Below are 22985 nucleotides of genomic sequence, written 5' to 3' on the forward strand. Positions count from 1 at the left end.
AACCGGAAAATCCTGCCCGAGGTCAACGGACCTTTCCATGGTCCGCCCCTCGCCCACTACGATTCCCGTGGTGGGTAGAATGGGAAAATTTGCCCCTTTGTTTTGAATGTTACTACCAGCCCAAGCCTGAATATTCTCCAGGTGTTGGTTTCTATAACACTTTTCATGGTCTTAGGACAGCTGAAGGCAATAAAATACTTCTGAAGTGTAGTCATTGTTACAGATTTGTGCGCAGGAAGATCCCACATAAAACAGTGTGATAATTAGCCTAATAATAAGTTTCTAGGTATTGGTTGCTGAATACAAGAGGCACTGCAACAACTTGCCAAGCCTTCTTTGACAGCAACTTCCAAACCCACGACCTCCACCGCCTAGGACAAGGGCAGCAGATGCATCGTAACACTGCCACCTCTGAACCACACAACATCGCAACTTGGAAATATATCAAGACATGATGGCAGTGAGTGTTGACAGCAAAGGCCCACGCAAGTCAACAAAAATCCTAGGTACAGAGCAGTTGTTGTCACACTCCTGTACCATAGTGAGACCTTGTCTGTGCATCACATGAAATAGGAGCAGGAGTAGGCCATTCAGCCCCTCGAGCCTGCTCTGCCATTCAATGAGACACGGCTGATCTGATTGTAACCTTAACTCTACTTTCCTGTCCCCCCAAAACTCTTTACCCCTGTGTCAATCAGGAACCTGTCTAACTCGGCCTTTAATATATTCAGTGACCCAGCCCCCACTGCTCTCTCGGGAAGAGAACTCCAGACTAATGACCCTCTGAGGGAAAATATTTCTCCTCATCTCGGTCTTAACTAGAGATGCTTAATTTTTAAACTGTGCCCCCGAGGCCTAGCCTCCTCCACTAGGGGAAACATCCTCTCAGCTTCCATGCTATCAAATTTCATCAGGATTTTATATGTTTCTATAAGATCTTTCTTTCTGGTTGTATCACAGCTTGGTATGGCTCCTGCTCTGCCCAAGACCGCAAGAAACTACAACGAGCCATGAACGAAGCCCAGTCCATCACACAAACCAGCCTCCCATCCATTGACTCTGTCTACACTTCCCGCTGTCTTGGCAAAGCAGCCAGCATAATCAAGGACCCCACGCACCCCGGACATTCTCTCTTCCACCTTCTTCCATCGGGAAAAAGATACAAAAGTCTGAGGTCACGTCCCAACCGACTCAAGAACAGCTTCTTCCCTGCTGCCGTCATGAATGGACCTACCTCGCACTAAGTTGATCTTTCTCTACACCCTAGCTATGACTGTAACACTACATTCTGCACTCTCTCCTTTCCTCTATGAAGGGTATGCTTTGTCTGTATAGCACGCAAGAAACAATACTTTTCACCGTGTACATGTGACAATAATGAATCGAATCAAATCCAAATCACCTCTCATTCTTCTAAACTCCAATAGATACAAGCTCAACCTTTCCTCATTAGATAACCCCTTCATCCAATGAATGTCTTGTGAACCTTCTCTGAACTCCTTTCCAAGTAAAACTGTACACAGTCCTCCAGATGTGGTCTAGCCAAGGATCTATACAACTATAGTAACACTTGCTTACTTTATGCTCGATTCTCCTTTTAATAAACAACAACATTCCGTTTGCCTTCCCAATCACTTGCTTTACCTGCGTACTAATGTTTTGTGATTGATGTGCCAGGACACCCAGGTCCCTCTGCAATCTCCATTTAAATAATCTGCTGCTTTTCTATTCTTCCTGACAAATTGGACAAGTTCACATTATACTCCATCTGCCAATGTTTTGCTCATTCATTTAACCTATCTAAATCCCTTTGTAGGCTCTTTTTGTCCTCTTGACAACTCACTATCCCCCCTACTTTTGCATCATCAGCAAATTGAATTTCCAATACATTTGGCCCCTTCATCCAGCCATCAGTGACACATGAGAGCTTTAGCGAAATCTATCGGCAATGCCTCTGCGGCATCCTCCAGATTCAACGGGAGGGTTTGTCGAACAAATGCTGGGGTTCTTCTTGAAGCCAGGTCCACAAGCACTCAGCCAATCTCCTGCCAAGCCAACGCCAATGGACTGGATGGACACTGTGTCTGGATGGTCATAAACTATCTCCCCCCGCCACCAGGTCCTGTTCTCTCAACTCTGATTTGGAGATTTGGCTGAGTGCCAAATCTTCCGTTCTGGCTTGCAGCAGTAGCGGAGTGTACGAGACTGGAGAATTTCAGCCCGTTCGTATGGTCTCAAGAAAGAGTTAGACATAGTCTAGAGCCTAAAGGGATCAAAGGATATGGAGGGGAAGGCGGGAACAGGTGACTGAGTTGGATGATCAGCCGTGATCATTAAGAATGGTGGAGCAGGCTCGAAGGGCTGAATGGCCTCCTCCTCCTTTCTATGTCTCTATGAAGACCCATGGCAGAAACCCACAACCTTGAGTAGTCATCCTCGAATCGAGGGACAGCTAGCAACCATTTCTTCAACTTTTTCTGTTTATTACATCCCTCAATGTCCTCAGTCTTTCATGGATCGTAGAATCCTACAGAGCAGAAGGAGGCCATTCGGCCCATTGAGTCTGCACCAACCACAATCTCTATCCCCATTACCTCATTCATTTACCCCAGCTAGTCCCCCTGACCGTAAGGGGCAATTTAGCATGGCCAATCCACCTAACCCGCACATCTTTGGAGTGTGGGAGGAAACCGGAAACCGGCTTGGGTCACTGTCTGAGAGTGTGCAAACTTCACTCAGACAGTGACCCAAGCCGGGAATTGAACCTGGGTCCCTGGTGCTGTGAGGCAGCAGTGCTGCCCATTGTGCCACCGTGCCAATATCTTTCTTCATACTTCCTTTTGGCCCATCTAATGTTTCTGTCCCCTCTATATTTCGATTTTCCTTTTGCATTTAACTTGAAATCTCTCTTCATTCAAGGTACTCCCCCACTGGTTCCTTGCGACGCAGGGAATGGTAAGAGAAGGCTAGTGGGTGGCAGGTTTATCACTACTCCCATATAGTGAAGCGACAGACCATATTAAAATAGAACTTGTCTAAAGAGATGGTTAGTGGTGAAATGCGAGGCCGTTATTTGGCAACTTCCCCACAATGTCATGATTGCAACTCGGAATTAACTGTGGGGCATTGGGGATTCAAGTTTGTATCCCATGGCTACCAGGATACTGCAAATCTGCCAAGCGGCCATTGAAAATAAACGTTGAACGGCCCTCAGGACAGTGTTAGTGGGTAAATAACTCAGCAAGAGGTTCACCTGGTGATAAACGAAATCTCGTGCAGCTCATAATGCAATGTGCTTGCCCCCACAGACGGTCAACTCCTTAGCGTGCTAACAAAGAGAGTTGTCAACCTAGTGCAAGTCCTGACTGTACCTGGTAGAAGCCAGTGACGTTTGCAGCCCTCAAGAGCAGTTTTGTTTTCAGCGCTGTGTACTGGGGGAGGACAATGAAGTGCTTTGTGACGCCTTAGGCAATCAGCCACATAAAGTTACAACTGCAAGGCTTTGTGGCATTATTTGTCTTGGCACAAGGAAAATGGGACATTACAAAATTGCACTGCAGATCTGGAGGGACAATCGAAGCATGCTGGTATCAGGCATACACGGATTATTGTGACATCATTGTGACCAGCGGAACAAAACAGAACTTCGCAATTTTGTAACTACCGTTTAAAGGAATGTGTACAGTCTATGCATTCAACTGTCCATGATGTGGAGATGCCGGCGTTGGACTGGGGTAAGCACAGTAAGAAGTCTCACAACACCAGGTTAAAGTCCAACAGGTTTATTTGGTAGCAAATACCATAAGCTTTCGGTGCTCAGCTCCTTCGTCAGATGGAGTGGATATCTGTTCTCCAACAGTGCACAGACACAGAAATCAAGTTAAAGGAGCTGTGCTCCGAAAGCTTATGGTATTTGCTACCAAATAAACCTGTTAGACTTTAACCTGGTGTTGTGAGACTTCTTACTGTGTTCAACTGTCCATGGCAGGGAGGTGAGAGTGAAAATTGCAGAGGCACTAGTGATAATCTTCCAGTCTTCCTTAGACACTGGGGTGGTCCCAGAGGACTGGAGAAGTCCTCCCAGAGGCCTCTACTTTCTCAGAAGACAAAGGAAATTTGGCATGTCCGCTACGACTCTCACCAACTTTTACAGTTGCACCATAGAAAGCATCCTTTCTGGTTGTATCACAGCTCGGTATGGGCTCCTGTTCTGTCCAAGACTTCAAGAAACTACAAAGGACCGTGAACGAAGACCAGTCCATCACACAAACCAGCCTCCCATCCATTGACTCTGACTACACTTCCCACTGCCTCGGAAAAGCAGCCAGCATAATTAAGGACCCCGCGCACCCCGGGCATTCTCTCTTCCACCTTCTTCCGTCGGGAAAAAGATACAAAAGTCTGAGGTCACGTACCAACCGACAATTCGCTGCTGCCATCAGACTTTTGAATGGACCTACCTCACATTAAGCTGATCTTCCTCTACACCCTAGCTATGATTGTAACACCACATTCTGCACCCTCTCCTTTCCTTCTCTATGCATCGTCCGTATAGCGCGCAAGAAACAATTCTTTTCACTGAATCCCAACGCATGTGACAATGATAAATCAAATCAAAATCAAAGAATTGGAAATGTTACACCCTTTTGAAAAAGGGGTGCAAGAATAAAGCCGGCAACTTCAGAGCAGTCTGTTTGACTTCAGTGGTTGGGAAGCTTCTGGAAACTATAATTTTGGACCAAATCAATAGTCCTTAGACAGGTGGGCGGCATGGTGGCACAGTGGTTAGCACTGCTACCTCACAGCACCAGAGACCTGGGTTCAATTCCAGCCTCGGGTCACTGACTGTGTGGAGTTTGCACATTCTCCCCGTGTCTGCGTGGGTTTCCTCCGGGTGCTCCGGTTTCCTCCCACAGTCCAAAGATGTGTAGGTTAGGTGGATTGGCCATGGTAAATAGCCCTTTAGAGTCCCAAGATACATAGGTTAAGAAGATTAGTGGGGTAAATACATGGGGTTATGTGGTAAGCCTGAGTAAGAGTCGGTGCAGACTCAATGGGCCTTCTGCACTGAAGGGATTCTATGATTTTATGAATTAAGGAAAGACAGCATTGATTCATTCAGGGAAAATCTAACTTGCTGGAGTTTTTTGAGGAGGGAACAGAGAAGGTTGGTAAGGGCAACACTGCTGATGTGATGCAGATGGATTTGATACAGTGCCACACAACAGACTTGTGAGCAAAAGTCTGGCTCATGGAATAAAAGGGAGAGTGGACACTTGGATAAGAAATTGGCCCAGTGACGGTAGTAATGTGACCTTTCTCCTCCAACTTTAGCACTTAAAAATAAATCCCTCAAAGCAAACCCTTCGCCACACTAGGCCACCTGTTTATTCTTGTTAAGGTTGCTACATCTTGTTGTAATCTCTCACAGCTACACTTTAATATCTAACACATTTCTCCCTCTCTTTAGTTCTGATGAAGAGTCAAGTGGATTAAAAACATTAACTTTCTCTCCCTACAGATGGAGCAGACCTGCTGAGTTTCTCCAGCATCCTTTGTTCTTATTGTTGTGATAAATAGTTGTTTTTCAGATTGGAGGAAGGTTCGCAGTGAAGTTCCCCAGGGATCAGTATTGGGACCCTTGCTCTTCCTGCTTATATATTCGTGGCCTAGACTGTGTTGTTCAGGGCGTGAGCTCAAAATTTGCAGATGATTCAAAGATTGGAAATGTCGGCAACTGTGATGAGGATAGTCTTGAACTTGAACATGGACATGTTGTCAGATTGGGCAAACAAATTGCAGAGTGTCTTTAAGACAGAGATAGATAGGTTCTTGATTAATAAGGGGATCAGGGGTTATGGGAAAAAGGCAAGAGAATGGGGATGAGAAAAATATCAGCCATGATTGAATGGCAGAGCAGACTCGATGGGCCGAGTGGCCTAATTCTGAGGGACCTCAGTGTATATGTACATAGGCCATTGAAGATGGCAGGGCATGTTGCAAGCAGGATGGCACGGTGGCACAGTGGTTAGCACTGCTACCTCACAGCTCTGGAGACATGGGTTCGATTCCCGGCTTGGTTCACTATCTGTATGGAGTTTGCACATTCTCCCCATGTTTGCGTGGGTTTCCTCCGGGTGCTCTCATGTGCGGGTTAGGTGCATTGGCAATGCTACGTTGCCCTTTAGTGTCCCGGAATGCGTAGGTTAGAGGGATTAGCAGGGTAAACATGTGGCGTTATGGGGGTAGGGCCTGGGTGGGATTGTTGTCGGTGCAGACGCAATGGGCCGAATGGCCTCTTTCTGCACTGTAGGGATTCTATGATTCTATGAATAAAGCATATGGTATCTTAGGCTTTATTAATAAGGGCATTGAGTGTAAGAATAAGGGATCATGTTGAACTTGTATAAGGCACTAGTTAGGCTTCATCCAGTTCTGAGCACCATACTGGAGAAAGGATGTGAAGGCTTTGGACTGAGTACAGAGAAGATTCACATTAAAAAAATCCAGCAATAAAAGAACTGTAGCTATGAGGATAGATTGGAGAGGTTGGAACTGTTTACCTTGGAGAAAAGAAGACCGAGAGGAGACTTGATAGAGGTATTCAAGATCCTGAGGGATGTGGACAGGGCAAATAGTGAGAAATTGTTCCTATTCAAGGGAGCATCAAGCACCAGAGGGCACAGATTCTAAATAAAGGGCAAAAGGAGTAGATGTGATCTGAGGAAATTATTTTCACCCAGGGATTGGTTGGAGTCTGGAATAAACTTCCTGAGAGGGTGGTGGAGGTGGGTTCAATCGAGGTATTCAAAAGGGAACTGATTGCTATCTGAAAAGAGAGAATGTTCAAGGTTACGGGAATAAGGCAGGCAGTGGGAGTTGGTAGAATCCTCTTTCAGAGAGTCAGTGCAGACTCAATGGCCTGAATGGCCTCCTAAGTCAGGAAAAATTGAACTTGCTGGAGCTGTTTAGAAGATTGGGACATATCTAATAAAAATCTTTAAAAGTGAGAAGGGGTTCAACAGCGTTGTTGGAAGTATTTTTCTTTATCGGCACAGTGGTTAGCACCGCTGCCTCATGACTGCAGGGACCCGGGTTCGGTTCCTGGCTCGGGTCACTGTCTGTGTGGAGTCTGCACGTTCTCCCCTGTGTCTGCTTGAGTTTCCTCCGGCTGCTCCGGTTTCCTCCCACAGTCCGAAAGACATGCTGGTTAGGGTGCATTGGCCATGCTAAATTCTCCCTCAGTGTACCCGCACAGGTGCCGGAGTGTGGCAACTAGGGGATTTTCACAGTAACTTCATTGCAGTGTTAATGTAAGCCTACTTGTGACACTGATAAAGAAATAATTCATGGGATGTTGGCGTTGCTGGATTTATTGTCCATCTCTAATTGCCCTTGAGAAGGTGGTGGTTTCTTGAAGCGCTGCAGTCCCTGTGGTGTTGGTACAACCACAGTGCTGTTAGTGAGGGAGTTCCAGGATTTTGACCCGAACGAATGCCGATATATTTCCAAGTCAGGATGGTGAGTGGGTTGGAGGGGAACCTCCACAGAATCACAGAATCCTACAGCGCAGAAGAGGCCCTTCGGCCCATCGAGTCTGCACCGACAGGTGGTGGTGTTCCCAAGTTTCTGCTACCTGCGTCCTTCTCGGTAGTCATGGGGTTTGGAAAGTGCCGTCGAAGGAGCAAAAATGTTTTCATTTATTTGGGAAGGTGCAGTCCAAAGCTAAGGGTGATAAAAATTGGGTAGTTACCAATAAACCCAATAAGGAAATCAGGAGAAACTGGTTTACCCAGAGAGTGGTTAACGTAAGCCTACTAATAACATTAATAAATAAATAATTCATGGGATGTGGGTGGAGCAGATGAAGCAAGTCACATCAGAGGCATTTAAAGGGAAGTTAGGCAAAGGCATGAAGGAGAAAGGAATGGCAGACATTGACCGGGTGAGACAAAGGGAGTTGCGAAGAGGCTCGTGTGTGTAACATAAACCCTGGCATGGGTCAGTGGGGCTGAATGCCCATTTCGGGTGTTGTACATTCTATGTAAAACTGGAAGAGCTTAAAATAGGGACAGTCGATGATCCCAGGGGGGTTTGAGAGGTTTACCATTTTCTGTATTTGTTGACTTAACACTAGGAACTGTTACTCCCAGGGTGGAGAGGTTATTTTCCAAATGTCCACAAATATTTGCAAAGCATTACCCAGAGAGAAGGTGGAAAGAAACTCTGCAGGAATTCTGTTAAAATAAGTGCGTTGTTTTCTCCTCCGCTATTTCCTCATTTGAACATCTCCAGATGTGACATCATTTCCTGTTGCTGAAAGGGCCTGACCTACTTGACACCATTTGAGCAGCTCCCTGGGGGTCCTTAGAGGACAAAATGTTGGTTTTAAATTCCTCCAGCCAGGCCACTGAAAACAGAGTCAGGATAAATGGGTCATTTTCAGGTTGGCGAACTGTAACGGGTGCCCCCAGTGCCGGAGCCTCAACATTTCTACATTAATGACTTGGATGAAGGGACCAAGTATATTGAGGCCAAACTGGCTGATGAGAGGGAAGAAAGCAAGTTGCGGGAGAAGACAGAATTTGCAACTCTGGGACAGAGAGATGTTACGGAGAGGGCAACATATTGGCAGACGGACTATAATGTGGGAAAATGCAAGTTAGTCCACTTGGGAATAAAGCAGAATATCATTTAAAGGGAGCGAGAGTACAGAACGCTGAGGTGCAGAGGGATCTGGGTGTCCTTGTACATGGATCACACAAAGATAGTACGTAGATACAGCAGGAAGGCAAATGCAATTTGGGCCTTTATTGCAAGGGGGTTGGAACATACCAGTCTAGTTACCCTATTATAGAAAAGATATTAAACCAGAAAAGGTGCAGAAAAGATTTACTAGGATGCTACCAGGACTTGGTGGTTTGAGTTATAAGGAGAGGCTGGATAGACTGGGACTTTTTTCTCTGGAGCGAAGGCTGAGAGGTGATCTTATAGAGGTCTATAAAATAATGAGGGGCACAGCTCAGCTAGACAGTCAATATCTTTTCCCAAAGATAGGGGAGTCTAAAACTAGAGGGCATAGGTTTAAGGTGAGAGGGGAAGAGATACAAAAGTGTCCAGAGGGGCAATTTTTTCAGAGGGTGGTGAGTGTTTGGAACAAGCTGCCAGAGGTAGTAGTAGAGGCGGGTACAATTTTGTCTTTTAAAAAGCATTTAGACAGTTACATGGGTAAGATGGGTATGGAGGGATATGGGTCAAATGCGGGCAATTGGGACTAGCTTCGGAGTTTTAAAAAAAAGGGCGGCATGGACAAGTTGGGCCGAAGGGCCTGTTTCCGTGCTGTAAACCTCCATGACGCTAAGTGGACAAGTCTGCTTACAACTGTACAGGGCATTGGTGAGTCCACACCTGGAGTCCTGCATGGAGGGATATACTTTGGAGGAAATTCAGAGAATGTTTACTCGGTTGATTCATGGGGTGAAGGATTTGTCTTTATGAGGAAATGTTGAGCAGATTGGGCCTATACTAATGGAGTTTGTAAAAATGAGAGGTGACTTATTGAAACACACGAGATTCTAAGGGGACTTGACAGGGTGGATACCGAGAGAATGTTACTCAAACACTGCCGTGGTTTGCCAGTGGGCAACTGAGGAAGGGAATGTTTGAAGACCAGGACCCAGCACCAAACTTATGATCTACAGAACAGCAGTGATACCCGCCCTCCTAAATAGAGTCACAGAGGTTTACAGCATGGGAAACAGGCCCTTCGGCCCAACTTGTCCCTGCCCCCACATTTTGCTATTAAGCTAGTCCCAATTGCCCGCATTTGGTCCACATCCCTCTATACCCATCTTACCCATGTAACTGTCTAAATGCTTTTTGAAAGACAAAATTGTACCCGCCTCTACTACTACCTCTGGCAGCTTGTTCCAGACACTCATCACCCTTTGTGTGAAAAAATTACCCCTCTGGACCCTTTTGTATCTCTCCCTTCTCCCCTCTCACCTTAAACCTATGCCCTCTAGTTTTAGACTCCCCTACCTTTGGGAAATGATGTTGACTATCTACCTTGTCTATGCCCCTCATTATTTTATAGACCTTTATATGTTCACCCCTAAGCCTCCTACGCTCCAGGAAAAAAAGTCCCAGTCTATCCAGCCTCTCCTTATAACTCAAACCATCAATTCCTGGTAGCATCCTAGTAAATCTTTTCTGCACTCGTTCTAGTTTAATAATATCCTTTCTATAATAGGGTGACCAGAACTGTACACAGTATTCCAAGTGTGGCCTTACCAATGTTTTGTACAACTTCAACAAGACGTCCCAACTCCTGTATTCAATGTTCTGACCAATGAAACAAAGCATGCTGAATGACTTCTTCACCACTCTGTCCACCTGTGACTCCACTTTCAAAGAGCTGTGAACACGTATCCCTAGATCTCTTTGTTCAGTAACTCTCCCCAACGCCCTATCATTAACTGAGTAAGTCCTGCCCTGGTTCAATCTACCAAAATGCACCACCCCACATTTATCTAAATTAAACTCCATCTGCCATTCGTCAACCCACTGGCCCAATTGATCAAGATCCCATTGCAATCCGAGATAACCTTCTTCACTGTCCACTATGCCACCAATCTCGGTGTCATCTGCAAACTTACTAACCATGCCTCCTAAATTCTCATCCAAATCATTAATATAAATGACAAATAACAGTTGACCAGCACCGATCCCTGAGGCACACCGCTGGTCACGGGCCTCCAATTTGAAAAGCAACCCTCTACAACCACCCTCTGTCTTCTGTCATCAAGCCAATTTTGTATCCAATTGGCTACCTCACCTTGGATCCTGTGAGATTTAACTTTATGCAACAACCTACCATGCGGTACCTTGTCAACGGCCTTGCTGAAGTCCATGTAGACAACATCAACTGCACTGCCCTCATCTACCCTCTTGGTTACTCCTTCAAAAAACTCAATCAAGTATGTGAGACATGATTTTCCATTCACAAAGCCATGCTGACTGTCCCTAATTACTCCTTGTCTCTCTAAATGCCTGTAGATCCTGTCTCAGAATACCTTCTAACAACTTACCCACTACAGACATTAGGCTCACCGGTCTGTAGTTCCCAGGCTTTTCCATGCAGCCCTTCTTAAACAAAGGCACAACATTTGCCACCCTCCAATCTTCAGGCACCTCACCTGGTGCTTTCGATGATTCAAATATCTCTGCTAGGGGGCCTGTAATTTCCTCCCTGGCCTCCCACAATGTCCTGGAATACACTTCATCAGGTCCCAGGGATTTATCTACCTTGATGCGCTTCAAGACTTCCAGCATCTCCTTCTCTGTTATATGTACACTCTTCAAGATATCACTATTTATTTCCCCAAGTTCCCTAACATCCATGCCTTTCTCAATAGTGAATACTGATGAGAAATATTCATTTAGGATCTCACCCATCTCTTGTGGATCCGCACATAGATGACCTTGTTGATCCTTAAGAGGCCCTGTTCTCTTCCTAGTTACTCATTTGCCCTGTATGTATTTGTAGAAGCTCTTTGGATTATCCTTTACCTTATTTGCCAAAGCAATTTCGTGTCCCCTTTTTGCCCTCTTGATTTCTCTTTAACTGGTGGCACAGTGGTTATCACAGCTACCTCACAGCGCCAGGGACCCGGGTTCGATTCCTGGCTTGGGTCACTGTCTATGTAGAGTTTGCACATTCTCCCCGTGTAAGTGTGGGTTTCCTCCGGGTGCTCCGGTTTCCTCCCACAGTCCAAAGATATGGGGGTTAGGTGGATTGGCTATGCTAAATTGCCCCTTAGTGTCAGGGGAACTAGTTAGGGTAAATGCATTGGGGGTTATGGGTATAGAGCCTGGGTGGGATTGTGGTCGGTGCAGACTCGATGGGCTGAATGGCCTCCTTCTGCACTGCAGGATTCTATGATTCTATAAACTCTACTCTGACACTCTCTATACTCTTCAGGGGTCCATTTGATCCCAGCTGCCTATGCATGTCCATAAGACCATAAGACATAGGAGCAAAATTAGGCCACTCGGCCCATCGAGTCTGCTCTGCCATTCAATCATGGCTGATATTTTTCTCATCCCCATTCTCCTGCCTTTTCCCCATAACTCCTGACCCTCTTATTAATCAATAACCTATCTATCTCTGTCTTAAAGACACTCAATGACCTGGCCTCCACAGCCTTCTGCGGCAAAGAGTTCCACAGATTCACCACTCTCTGGCTGAAGAAATTCCTCCTCATCTCTGTTTTAAAGGATTGTCCCTTTAGTCTGAGGTTGTGCCCTATGTCATATGCCTCCTTCTTCTTCCTCTTGACCAGGGCCTCAATATCCCGGGTCATCCAGGGTTCCCACCTTCTACCAGCCTTGCCCTTCACTCTAAAAGGAATGTGCTCTGAGATGTGGACTATGTACAGCAGACACTTCAAAACACTGGAGAAATACCACCAGCACTATCTCTGCTAGATCCTGCAAATCCATTGGCTGGATATGAGCACCAACAACAATGACCATCTCAATGGGCTGCCCATGTCGTTCACATGCCCAAAGCAAGCTGAAGCCAACTGTCGACAACGAAAGGAGTACATGGCAATCTGGGCACCCCATCCACCCACTCTCCCAACCAACACCTGCCCCATTGGTGACAGAGACTGGAGGTCATGCATTGGACTCCTCAGTCACCTGAGAACTCAGTTTTAGTGTGGGAGCAAGTCATCCTCAACTCCTGAGGGACTGCCCAAGAAGAAGATGCCGAGAGGATATTACTAGTTTTAGAGGGAACCTAAAACTAGGGAACAGCGTTTCAAAATAAGGGGTCTCCCATTTGAAACAGAGACAAGGAGGAATTTGTTTCAGAGGGTTATTAATCATTGGAAGCTTGGGGAGATGGTGGCATGGTGGTATCATCACTGAACTAGCCCAGGCTAATGTTCTAGGGACAGGGTTCAAATCCCACCACGGCAGTTGGTGAAATTTGAATTCAATTAATAATCCGGAATGGAAGAACTCGTCTCAGTAATGGTGACCATGAAACCCTCTATCAACTGTTGTAAAAACCCATCAGGTTCATGAATGACCTTAGGGAAAGAAATCTGTCGTCCTTACTCAGTCTGGTCTCCACGTGACTCCAGGGACATAACAATGTGGTTAACTCTTAACTGCCTTCCGAGATGATGGGGAAGCCACTCACCTCAAGGGCAATTAGGAATGAGCAACAATGAGCAGCACGGTGGCACAGTGGTTAGCGCTGCTGCCTCACAGCGCCAGGGACCTGGGTTCGATTCCCAGCTTGGGTCACTGTCTGTTCAGAGTTTACATGTTCTCCTTGTGTCTGTGTAGGTTTCTTCCAGGTGCTCCAGTTTCCTCCTACAGTCCAAAAATGTGCATTGGCTATGCTAAATTGCCCCTTAGTATACTGGGATGCATAGGTTAGAGGGATTAGCAGGGTAAATATGTGGGATTACAGGGATAGGGCCCAAGTGGGATTGTTGTCGGGGTAGATTTGATGAGTCAAATGGCCTCCTTCTGCACTTTATATTGTTATTTCATAGAATGCCTAAACATTGAAATACTGGGGGCTTGTAAGAAAGGTACGGCAATCATCACGGTTGATTTTGATATGCATATAGACTGGATTAATCAAATTAGCCTCCAGGGAAAATTCATTGAATATATTAGAGATTGTTTCTTGGGGCAATATGTTGTGGAACCAACCAGATAGCAGGCTATTCTGGATTTGGTATTGTTAATGAGCAGGAATTAATTAATGATCCTGTAGTTAAGGATCCTCTCGGCAAGAATGATCATAGTATGAATAATTCAAAATTCAGCTTGAGTGTGAGAAACTGGAGTCTCACACTTGCATTCTGAAGTTAAACAAAGGTAATGTAGGCATGAGGACAGACTGGTGGACTGGGCAGGAAGGCTAAAACGTTGATGAGCAGTGGCAATCATTTAAGATATTCAATTCCTCCCAACTTAAATATTTCCAGAGAGGAAATTAAAGACAACATAAAGACAAAAACTAAGGCTACTTTTCTGTCATAATTTGCCGTTGATCTTCTTATTACATTTTTAGTAAACCATTCAAATGTGCGCAACACTTGTGCCAGCAGCAAGTACCTGTGCGTTTTCCTTGTCGACAACAGCCCAAGTCTACCTGTCATTTCAGACGTTACAACAAATACACAAACTTTGGTTTGACATTGTGTGGTCAGGAGACATGGAGATAATTTTACTCAATTGAAGAGTGCAGCTTGGATCAGCTCTACTGCCAGATTCTCTCATTAAAAATCTTTAAAGGTTTCCCAATCTTCCAGACAAAAACCAAGGCATACCATATTGCAAAGGCCAGTGGCAGGCTGGAAAATTGGGAAACGTTTAAAGATGAACAAAGGGTTACCAAAATGTAATAAAAAGATCAAAGGTAAATTATGAAAGAAAGCTAGCACAACATATAAAAACAGACAGCAAAAGCTCCTATTAGTATATAAAAGGGAAGAGAGCAGCTAAAGCGAATGTTGCTCTTTTGGAGGATGAGACCGGGGAGTTAAGAGTGGGGAACACAGAAATGGCAGAGACACTAAATCAATACTTTGTCTCAGTTTTCACGCTGGAGGACACGAGTACCATCCCAATAGTAACAGCTAATGCAGAGATAATAGAAAGGGAGGAACTTAGAGCCATCATCATCAATAGGGAAACAGTACTCAACAAACTATTGGGATTGAATGCCGACAGGTTCTGATGGCTTACCTCCCAGGGTATTAAAGGAAGTGGCAGCTGAGATAGTGGATTCATTGGTTATAATATTCCAAAATTCACTGGGTGCAGGAAAGGTTCTGGTGGATTGGGAAAATGCTAAATGTAACACCCCTTATACAAAAAGAGAGGGAGGCAGAAAGTACAATGTTGTAGACCAGTTAGCTTAACACCAGTGTTAGAATCCATTATTATGGGAGTAATAAGCAGACATTTGGAAAGTCAAAAAGCAATCCGTCAAAGTCAGCATGGTTTTCTGAAAGATAAATTGTGTTTGACTAAATTTGTTCCAGTTCTTTGGAGATGTAACAAACCAAGTGGATAATGGGGATTCTGTAGATGTCATATATCTGGACTTCAGGAAGGTGTTTGATAAGGTGCCACACAGAAAATTAATACATAAGGTAAGATCACAGAGGGTTGGGGTAATGAATTAGCTTGGATAGGTTGGCTAACTGACAGAATGTGTAGTTGCCGGCATTGGACTGGGGTGAACACAATAAAGTTTTAACAACACCAGGTTAAAGTCCAACAGGTTTATTTGGTAGCAAATACCATTAGCTTTCGGAGCGCTGCTCCTTCGTCAGATGGAGTGGATATCTGCTCTCAAACAGGGCACAGAGACACAAAAATCAAGTTACAGAATACTGATTAGAATGCGAATCCCCACAGCCAGCCAGATCTTAAAGATACAGACAATGTGGGTGGAGGGAGCATTAAGCACAGGTTAAAGAGATGTGTATTGTCTCCAGACAGGACAGCCTGCAAGTCCAGGAGGCAAGCTGTGGGGGTTACTGATAATGTGACATAAATCCAACGTCCCGGTTTAGGCCGTCCTCATGTGTGCGGAACTTGGCTATCAGTTTCTGCTCAGCGACTCTGCGCTGTCGTGAAGGCCACCTTGGAGAACGCTTACCTGAAGATCAGAGGCTGAATGTCCGTGACTGCTGAAGTGCTAACTGACAGAAGACAGACAGAGTTGGGATAAATAGGTATTTTTCTGGTTGGCAAGGTGTAACCAGTGGTTAGCACTGCTGCCCGACAGCACCAGGGACCCGGATTTGATTCTGGCCTTGGGTCACTGCCTGTGTGGAATCTGCATGTTCTCCCAGTGTCTGCATGGGTTTCCACTGGGTGCTCCAGTTTCCTCCCACTGTCTGAAAAACATGCTGGATTGGCCCTGGTAAATTGCTCCATAGGGTCCAAAGATGTGTAGGTTAGGGGGACCAACCATGGGAAGTGTGTGGGGTTATGGGGATGGGGTAGGGGGGAGAGGGCCTGAGTAAGATGCTCTGTCAGAGAGATGGTGCAGACTCAATGGCCGAATAGCCTCTTCTGCACTGTCAAGATTAATTGTATGTATAGTGGTGTGCCACATGGTTCAGTCCTTGGGCTCTAACTATGTACAATCTATATTAATGACTTGGACACAGGGTTAAAAGGTACTACAGCCACATTTGCAGATGACACTAAAATAAGTGGGACAGAGTATAAAAGTAAGCAAGTGTTGCTGCAAATGTACAAGGCATTGGTGAGACCGCACCTGGAGCACTGTCTACAGTTTTGGTCCCCTTATCTGAGGAAGGATTTAGTGGCATTGGAGGTGGTTCAGAGGAGGTTCCCTAGATTGATTCCAGAGATGAGGCGTTTGTCTTATGAACAGAGATTGAGCAGTTTAGGCCTATACTCTCTAGAGTTTAGAAGAATGAGGGGAGATCTAATTGAGGTATATAAGGCAATAAAAGGTATTGGACAAAGTAGACGTGGAGCGGGTGCTTCCTCTTGTGGGGCAATCTAGAACAAGAGGTCATACTTCTAGGATAAGGGATGGCAGATTTAAAGTACGATGAGGAGAAATTACTTCTCTCAAAGCATGGTGAATCTGTGGAATTCATTACATAGAACAGTACAGCACAGAACAGGCCCTTCGGCCCACAATGTTGTGCCGAGCTTTATCTGATTGTGATGGATGCCGGGACATTGAGTAAATTTGAGGAGATGACAGATTTTTAATTAGTAATGGGTTGAAGGGTTATGGAGAACGGGCAGGAAAGTGGAGTTGAGGCCTATGAGATGAGCCATGATCATACTGAATGGCAGAGCAGGCTCGAGGGGCTGAATTGCCTACTCCTGCTCCTAGTTCTTATGCTCCCAATGTCGGGCTGGTCAGTGATGCCCACATCCCATGAAAGAAAGAATTAAAAATATCCCAGACAGCAGTGGAGGCTGGATCATTAGGTATATTCAAGACCGAGTTACACAGAATTTTGAACTACGAGGGCGATGGTGGGGCAGGCAGGAAAGTGGAGTTAAAGGTCACAGTCAGATCCATCATAATTGTATTGAATGGTGGAGCAGACTCGAGGGACCAAGCGGCCGACTCCTGCCATTGCTTGCATTAAAATTGAACGCATTCAGGTTCTGAATACTTATACAAGGGCTTTGTATAAATCTTCCACACCCCCCGCCCCCCCGCTTGTAGTCTAGCTTTCCTGGGACAAAAGCCAGTATTCCATTAGTACTTGTCCACCAGCCTTTAGTGATGTGTGTACATAAACATCCATACCTCTGAGGAATTTATAAAGGAGGAACAAATTTGTTTATTCTTGGATGCAAAATGAATGGCCTCAATTTCCCACACTGAACTAACTCCATGTCGCAGTTAGGGTGGCACATTGGTTAGCATTGCTGCCTCTCAGCACCAGGGACCTGGGCTTGATTCCCAGCTTGGATCACTGTCTGTGTGGAACTTGCACATTCTCCCTGTCTTTGTGGGTTTCCTCCGGGTGCTCCGGTTTCCTCCCACAGTCCAAAAGACGTGCTGGTTAGGGCGCATTGGCTGTGCTAAATTCTCCCTCGGTGTACCCGAACAGGCGCCAGAGTGTGGCGACTAGGGAATGGGGACAGCAAGCTTACTCGGCCCAGGACAGTGATTCAAGCTGGGAATTGATCGTGGGTCCCTGGCGCTGCGAGGTAGCAGTGCTAACTACTGTGACGCCCCACGTTAATGTGAATGTAAGCTTAAACTTTAGACAACTATTTGTATTGCCATCTGTCTCCCACCTGCACTACTTGCTGTGTCCCTCAACTTGGTTTAATCTTCAAACTTGAATATATAATTCTCGATTCCTTTATGTCAAGTTATTGATAAATATGGGGAAAAGCTATACCTTTAGTGTACATCACTGGGGAACGCCACTGTCACATCCCAACCGAGCAGTTCATCTTTTGCATCACCTTACAGAAGTCCAGATAATACTCATAGATAAACCTGAATCCACCAAGTTGTGGTGTAACCCTGTCATCCTGAACATTTAAATAAAACTTGCTCTAATGTTATGACGTCGCTTACAGAAAGTACAAGCCGACACAGGTAGAAAAAAAACTGGTTTATTTTAGAGAAAAGGGAACAATCACAGCTCAGTAATTAAAGCATTCAAACAAAATCTTCAACTCGAAGTGAAAGTGGAGGCACTTCATTTAAAACTGATGCTCGTGCAGTCGATCTTTCAGGCTCACACAGAATCATTATATCCCTGTCCGAGAACCAAAACCTGTCTTTGGAAAGAGGAACACTGACATTGCTGTTTGTCTGCTGGGATAAGCCAGTGAGTGGCAGTGTAAGAAACAGCAACAGTTGCCCAAATCCCCCAAAGCACCTGGATATGGTCAGTCCAAGCAGACTCTAAAAGAAGCCTCCGGGAGAAAAGGAGTTTCTGCTCTGAACTGACTTTGTACTGAGACACTCTTAATTGTGGGTCACTCACCTTTCAAATGAACCAAGGGTTTTAATTACGTAGTTTCCCTGTACTGAAAATAGCATGGATGGCATACAAACTTATATGGACTCGAAATATGATTAACTTCTAATAAATTCCCAATTGATTTTTTAAAAAAGTGCACTGGCCTTGTTGGAATATTTCACCCCCACCCTGGATAACTTAAAAAATAAAAGGGCTCTCAATTGTGGCCCCACCTTAACTGCACTTGATTCTCAGTGTGGAAACAGGATGCAACTTGTCCAAGCCTGGCTGCCAGTACCTGCATCCGGAAGGGAGATGTGCCAGGAGTCAAAGCACATCAAGTTTTAACATTGAGCATGTGACACAGGTATAAAAGTCTTCCCTCTGCCAGTATCCCCAGCTAGGAGGCTGGGCACTCAAGTTAAACATTATACGAGATGAAGGATTAGAGGTGAAAAAACCCCCCCACATCTCGAAGTATTTTAAAAATGAGAATCAGTGTACATTGAACTTTAACCGGTGTGCAAAAAAAAAACTGACTAATAAGCTGTACCTCGACCAAGTCCTTCAAGCAAGCAAAAGCACAAAGTAAGGAAACCCTTATTAAGTGTCAAGCAGGCTGTTTTAGGAAACACAGGCAGTTTGTTTACACAGAGAGCCATACTGGGTCACCTCTCCAACGTGGAGTGGTAGCTAGTTCCACCCACACTGCACTGAATTTGATTAAAGTTTTAATTATTTATTGTCACAGGTAGGCTTACGTTAACACTGCAATGAAGTTGCTGTGAAAATCCTCCAGTCGCCACACTCCGGCACCTGTTCGGGTACACGCAGGGAGAATTTGGCACGGCCAATGCATCTAACCAGACGCCTTTCGGACTGTGGGAGGAAACCGGAGCACCTGGAGGAAACCCACGCAGACACGGGGAGAATGTGCTGACTCCACACAGACAGTCACCCAAGCCGGGAATCGAACCCGGGTCCCTGGCGCTGTGCGGCAGCAGTGCTAACCCACTGTGCTGCCTTCTAATTTATTTAATTCTGGTTGAAGGACAGCAACTCTTCCCCCTTGCTTTTGGGGTTGTGCTTTGCAGCATTACCTTAGCAATGCAACAGATGAATGCCGATAACACTGTATCCTCGCTCATAAAAAGGTGCTGACTCATTCTGTGCAAGGGTCATAAGGACTGAAAAATAAAACATGCCCTCAAAGTTCATTGCTCTTGTACTCCAACTCATCTATAACAGCATCTAGCTGCAAGTGAAATGTCCCGAGCAATTTGTACCGACTGTCTGGTAGAACACTTTGCACTGATTTCCCCTCAACAGCATTACATTTAAGTGACCATTACTTAAATGGAAGCCAAGACATCAAGGGCAGGATTTTCCAGCCACGCTCACCCAAGGCCAGGAAATCCCGCACGAGGTCAAAGGGTTTTTGCGTGGTCCGTGTCCCGCCCGCTATGATTCCAGTGGCGGGTGGGACGGGAAAATTCCACCTCAAGTCTTGGAATGTGACTTAACCACCGCGATTGGGTGAAATAAGTCATAAAGAGTTTGATTCTTATCCCATTCAACCACGCACGCGAACTTCCAGCAGGAATTACTACATAGCAATCAGAAGCAAGAATGCAAGCCGTTTCCCCAGTCCTGTCCCGGGGAGCCCTCCCACCTCAACGAAGGTCAGTTAATTCAGCACAGACTGGAGACCAACCTTGGACTTTTGAGTCTACGTGGCCCTGCGTAGCAGTGTGCTTAGGCAAAAGGGGGCAGGAGGGGGACAGCAAATATCTCTGTAAATACACGGGTCACACCACAGCTCAATGCAAGTGAAAAAAAAAAAGTTTGTAGAATATGTTCAAACTAAACAACCAGGAAGTGTGTTGAAGGACCTGCACGGAAGAAAAAAAAATCTGGCAGCTCTCATCACACACACTCCTTTAGTGTGACTCACAAATAGGGCTTCAGGATTACTCAAACATGAAAGCCTAGATAAAAATTAAAAACCAAATCTCCTGTCAGAGTAAATCAACTGTATGAGGAAAAGCAAGCAATTATTTGCATCCAGTACTTAAAATGTGAAATACACAGGGTTTTGCAGCTACAGAAATGAAAGTTATGACCATAAACTGACTCACTGAACAATTACATGCCTCGTCACTAAACTCACACCCAGCTAACATGGTAGGTTCCTCCAATTCTTTTAAGTAAAAATCAATGGATTGGTGAGCATTAATTGTTCCTGTCCAGAAATAGATCACTGGCGTTGTTGCTATAGAAAGTTCTGGTGTTGGTTTCATTGCCAGTAATACGTTACCTCCAATTCCAAACTCACTGTGCTGGGACAGACTAGAAAATAAGCTAGCTACTCAAAACAAAATAACTGAACTTGTGTGTGTAACCATCACCTTCCTCCACATGCTGCCTGATTTGTGCCATCAAATACCATACTCCATACTGCGAAACAGCAACGTTAAACATCCTACGCAAGACTGTTCCAGTGTCCCCACATTCAGGTTGGAATGTGAAAGATTTCCCCGGATCACCTCTTCTTAAAGCCATACTTTTTCCTTTCGTAGAACAGGTCAGTTTTCGAACTGCCAAGGTTGACGATTTTTGGACATCCATCTCTCTGGGAGGCAGAAATTAAAAAGGGTAAGCAGTGCCAGAGAGAAAAAACTTCAGTATTCAGACAATCGACCTGCCAAACGAGCACACATTCAGCGGAAAGATCCCAGGTTTGATGCATTTAAGTGTTCGATTTGATCGTGGCCTCAACTCCTCTTTAGGCCACAAAGCCCAACCCCTCTGTCAATCAGAAATCTGTCTCACCCAGCCTTCAATGACCCACAGCTCGCTGGGGAAGAGAATTCCAGACTAAAGACCCTCAGAAAATATGTCTCCTCATCCCCCGTCAGAAATAGAGGCCCCTTATTTTTAAACTGTGTCTCCTAATTCTAGACTCTTCCACAGGGGGAAACATCCTCTTAGCATCCACCTTGCCAAGTCCCCTCAGGATCTTCTTGTTTCAATAAGATCACCTTCCATTAGTATGGAGCGGCATGGTGGCACAGTGGCTCGCACTGCTGCCTCAGAGCGCTAGGGACCCGGGTTTTGATTCCTGGCTTGGGTCACTGTTTGTGTGGAGTTTGCACATTCTCCCCATGTCTGCGTGGGTTTCTTCCGGCTGCTCTGGTTTCCTCCCACAATCCAAAGATGTGCAGGTTAGGTGGATTGGCCGTGCTAAAATTGCCCCTTAGTGCCAGTGGGACTAGCTAGGGCAAATGCATGGGGTTATGGGAATAGGGTCCGAGTGGGATTGTGGTCGGTGCAAACTCGATGGGCCGAATGGTCTCCTTCTGCACTGTAGGGATTCTATAACCAAAATATAGGAAAATTATGAAGTTGTGAACTTTGATAGGAAGAATAAAAGAGCTGAGTATTATTTAAATGGAGAAAGACTGCAGAAAGCTGCAGCACAGAGGGAGCCAGGGCTCCCTCTTTGTAAATCACAAAATGGTAGCACGCAAGTACAGCAGCGATCGAGAAGACAAAATGGAATTTTGGTCTTTATTTCAAAGAAACTGGAGTATATAAAGGAAATCTTGCTAAAACTTTACAAGGCACTAGTTAATCCACACCTGGTATACTGTGAACAGTTTTGGTCCCTTTATCTAAGAGAAAATACACTGGCATTGGAGGCAGTCCAGAGAAGGTTCACTAGGTTGATCCCGGAGGGATTTTCTTATAAGGAGAGGTTGAGTAAGTTGGGCCTGTACTCATTGGAGTTTGGAAGAATGAGAGGCGACTTTATTGAGACACGTTGGATGCTCAGGGGGCTTGATAGGGTAGATACTGAGAGGTTGTTTCCCCTTGTAGGAGTGTTTAGGACCAGAAGGCATAATCTCAGAGTAAGGGAGTCGCCCATTTAAGACAGAGATGAGGAGGAATTTGTTCTTTGAGGGTAGTGAATCGGTGGAATTCTTTACCGCAGAAGGCCGTAGAGGCTGGGTCGTTAAGTATGTTCAACGCTGAGACAGACATTTTAATCAGTAAGGGAATCGAGGGTTGTGGGGATAAGGTGGGAAAGTGGAACTGAGGATTATCAAATCAGACCAGTCATGATCTCATTGAATGGTGGAACAGACTCAATGGGCTGAAGATCTACTTCTGTTCCTACGTCTTATGGTGATTCTTCTAAATGAGTCTCGATCCAACCTGCTCAACATTCTCTAATGATTTCTGCCTGAAAGTGAGGCTGGACACTGGAGGACTGGCAGCCAATATTCTCTGGCTACACCCACACTTTTGGCATCCCTCAGGGAAAGGCCGGGGGGGTGGGGGGAAATCTTTCCAAGTTGCAAAAGGCAAGAGCTGTAAAACTAAGTTGTTGCATTTATAAGAATGTATATATCTGAAATTTCCCTTCAACTAATCAGATGCTTGAACTGGGTCTAA

General features: G+C 45.3%; 1 protein-coding gene across 2 annotated transcripts in view; it reads right to left on the reverse strand.

Annotated features, from left to right (window-relative positions):
- The window catches only part of phf5a (PHD finger protein 5A), a 110673-nt gene that overhangs the window by 47428 nt on the left and 40260 nt on the right, over positions 1 to 22985 (reverse strand). The window contains exon 4 of one of the 2 annotated variants that reach the window (XR_013500412.1): positions 18171 to 21159. Coding sequence is in view for 1 of the 2 variants with exons in the window: in XM_078237634.1 (XP_078093760.1) it covers positions 21070 to 21159 (90 nt within the window). In the remaining variant the exon portion in view is untranslated. Of the gene's footprint in view, positions 1 to 18154; positions 21160 to 22985 lie in introns of those variants that run through there. The other variant, XM_078237634.1, reaches the window with a different exon arrangement.

Source organism: Mustelus asterias, chromosome 21 (assembly GCF_964213995.1).
Source record: "Mustelus asterias chromosome 21, sMusAst1.hap1.1, whole genome shotgun sequence".
Classification (NCBI taxonomy): Eukaryota; Metazoa; Chordata; class Chondrichthyes; order Carcharhiniformes; family Triakidae; genus Mustelus; species Mustelus asterias.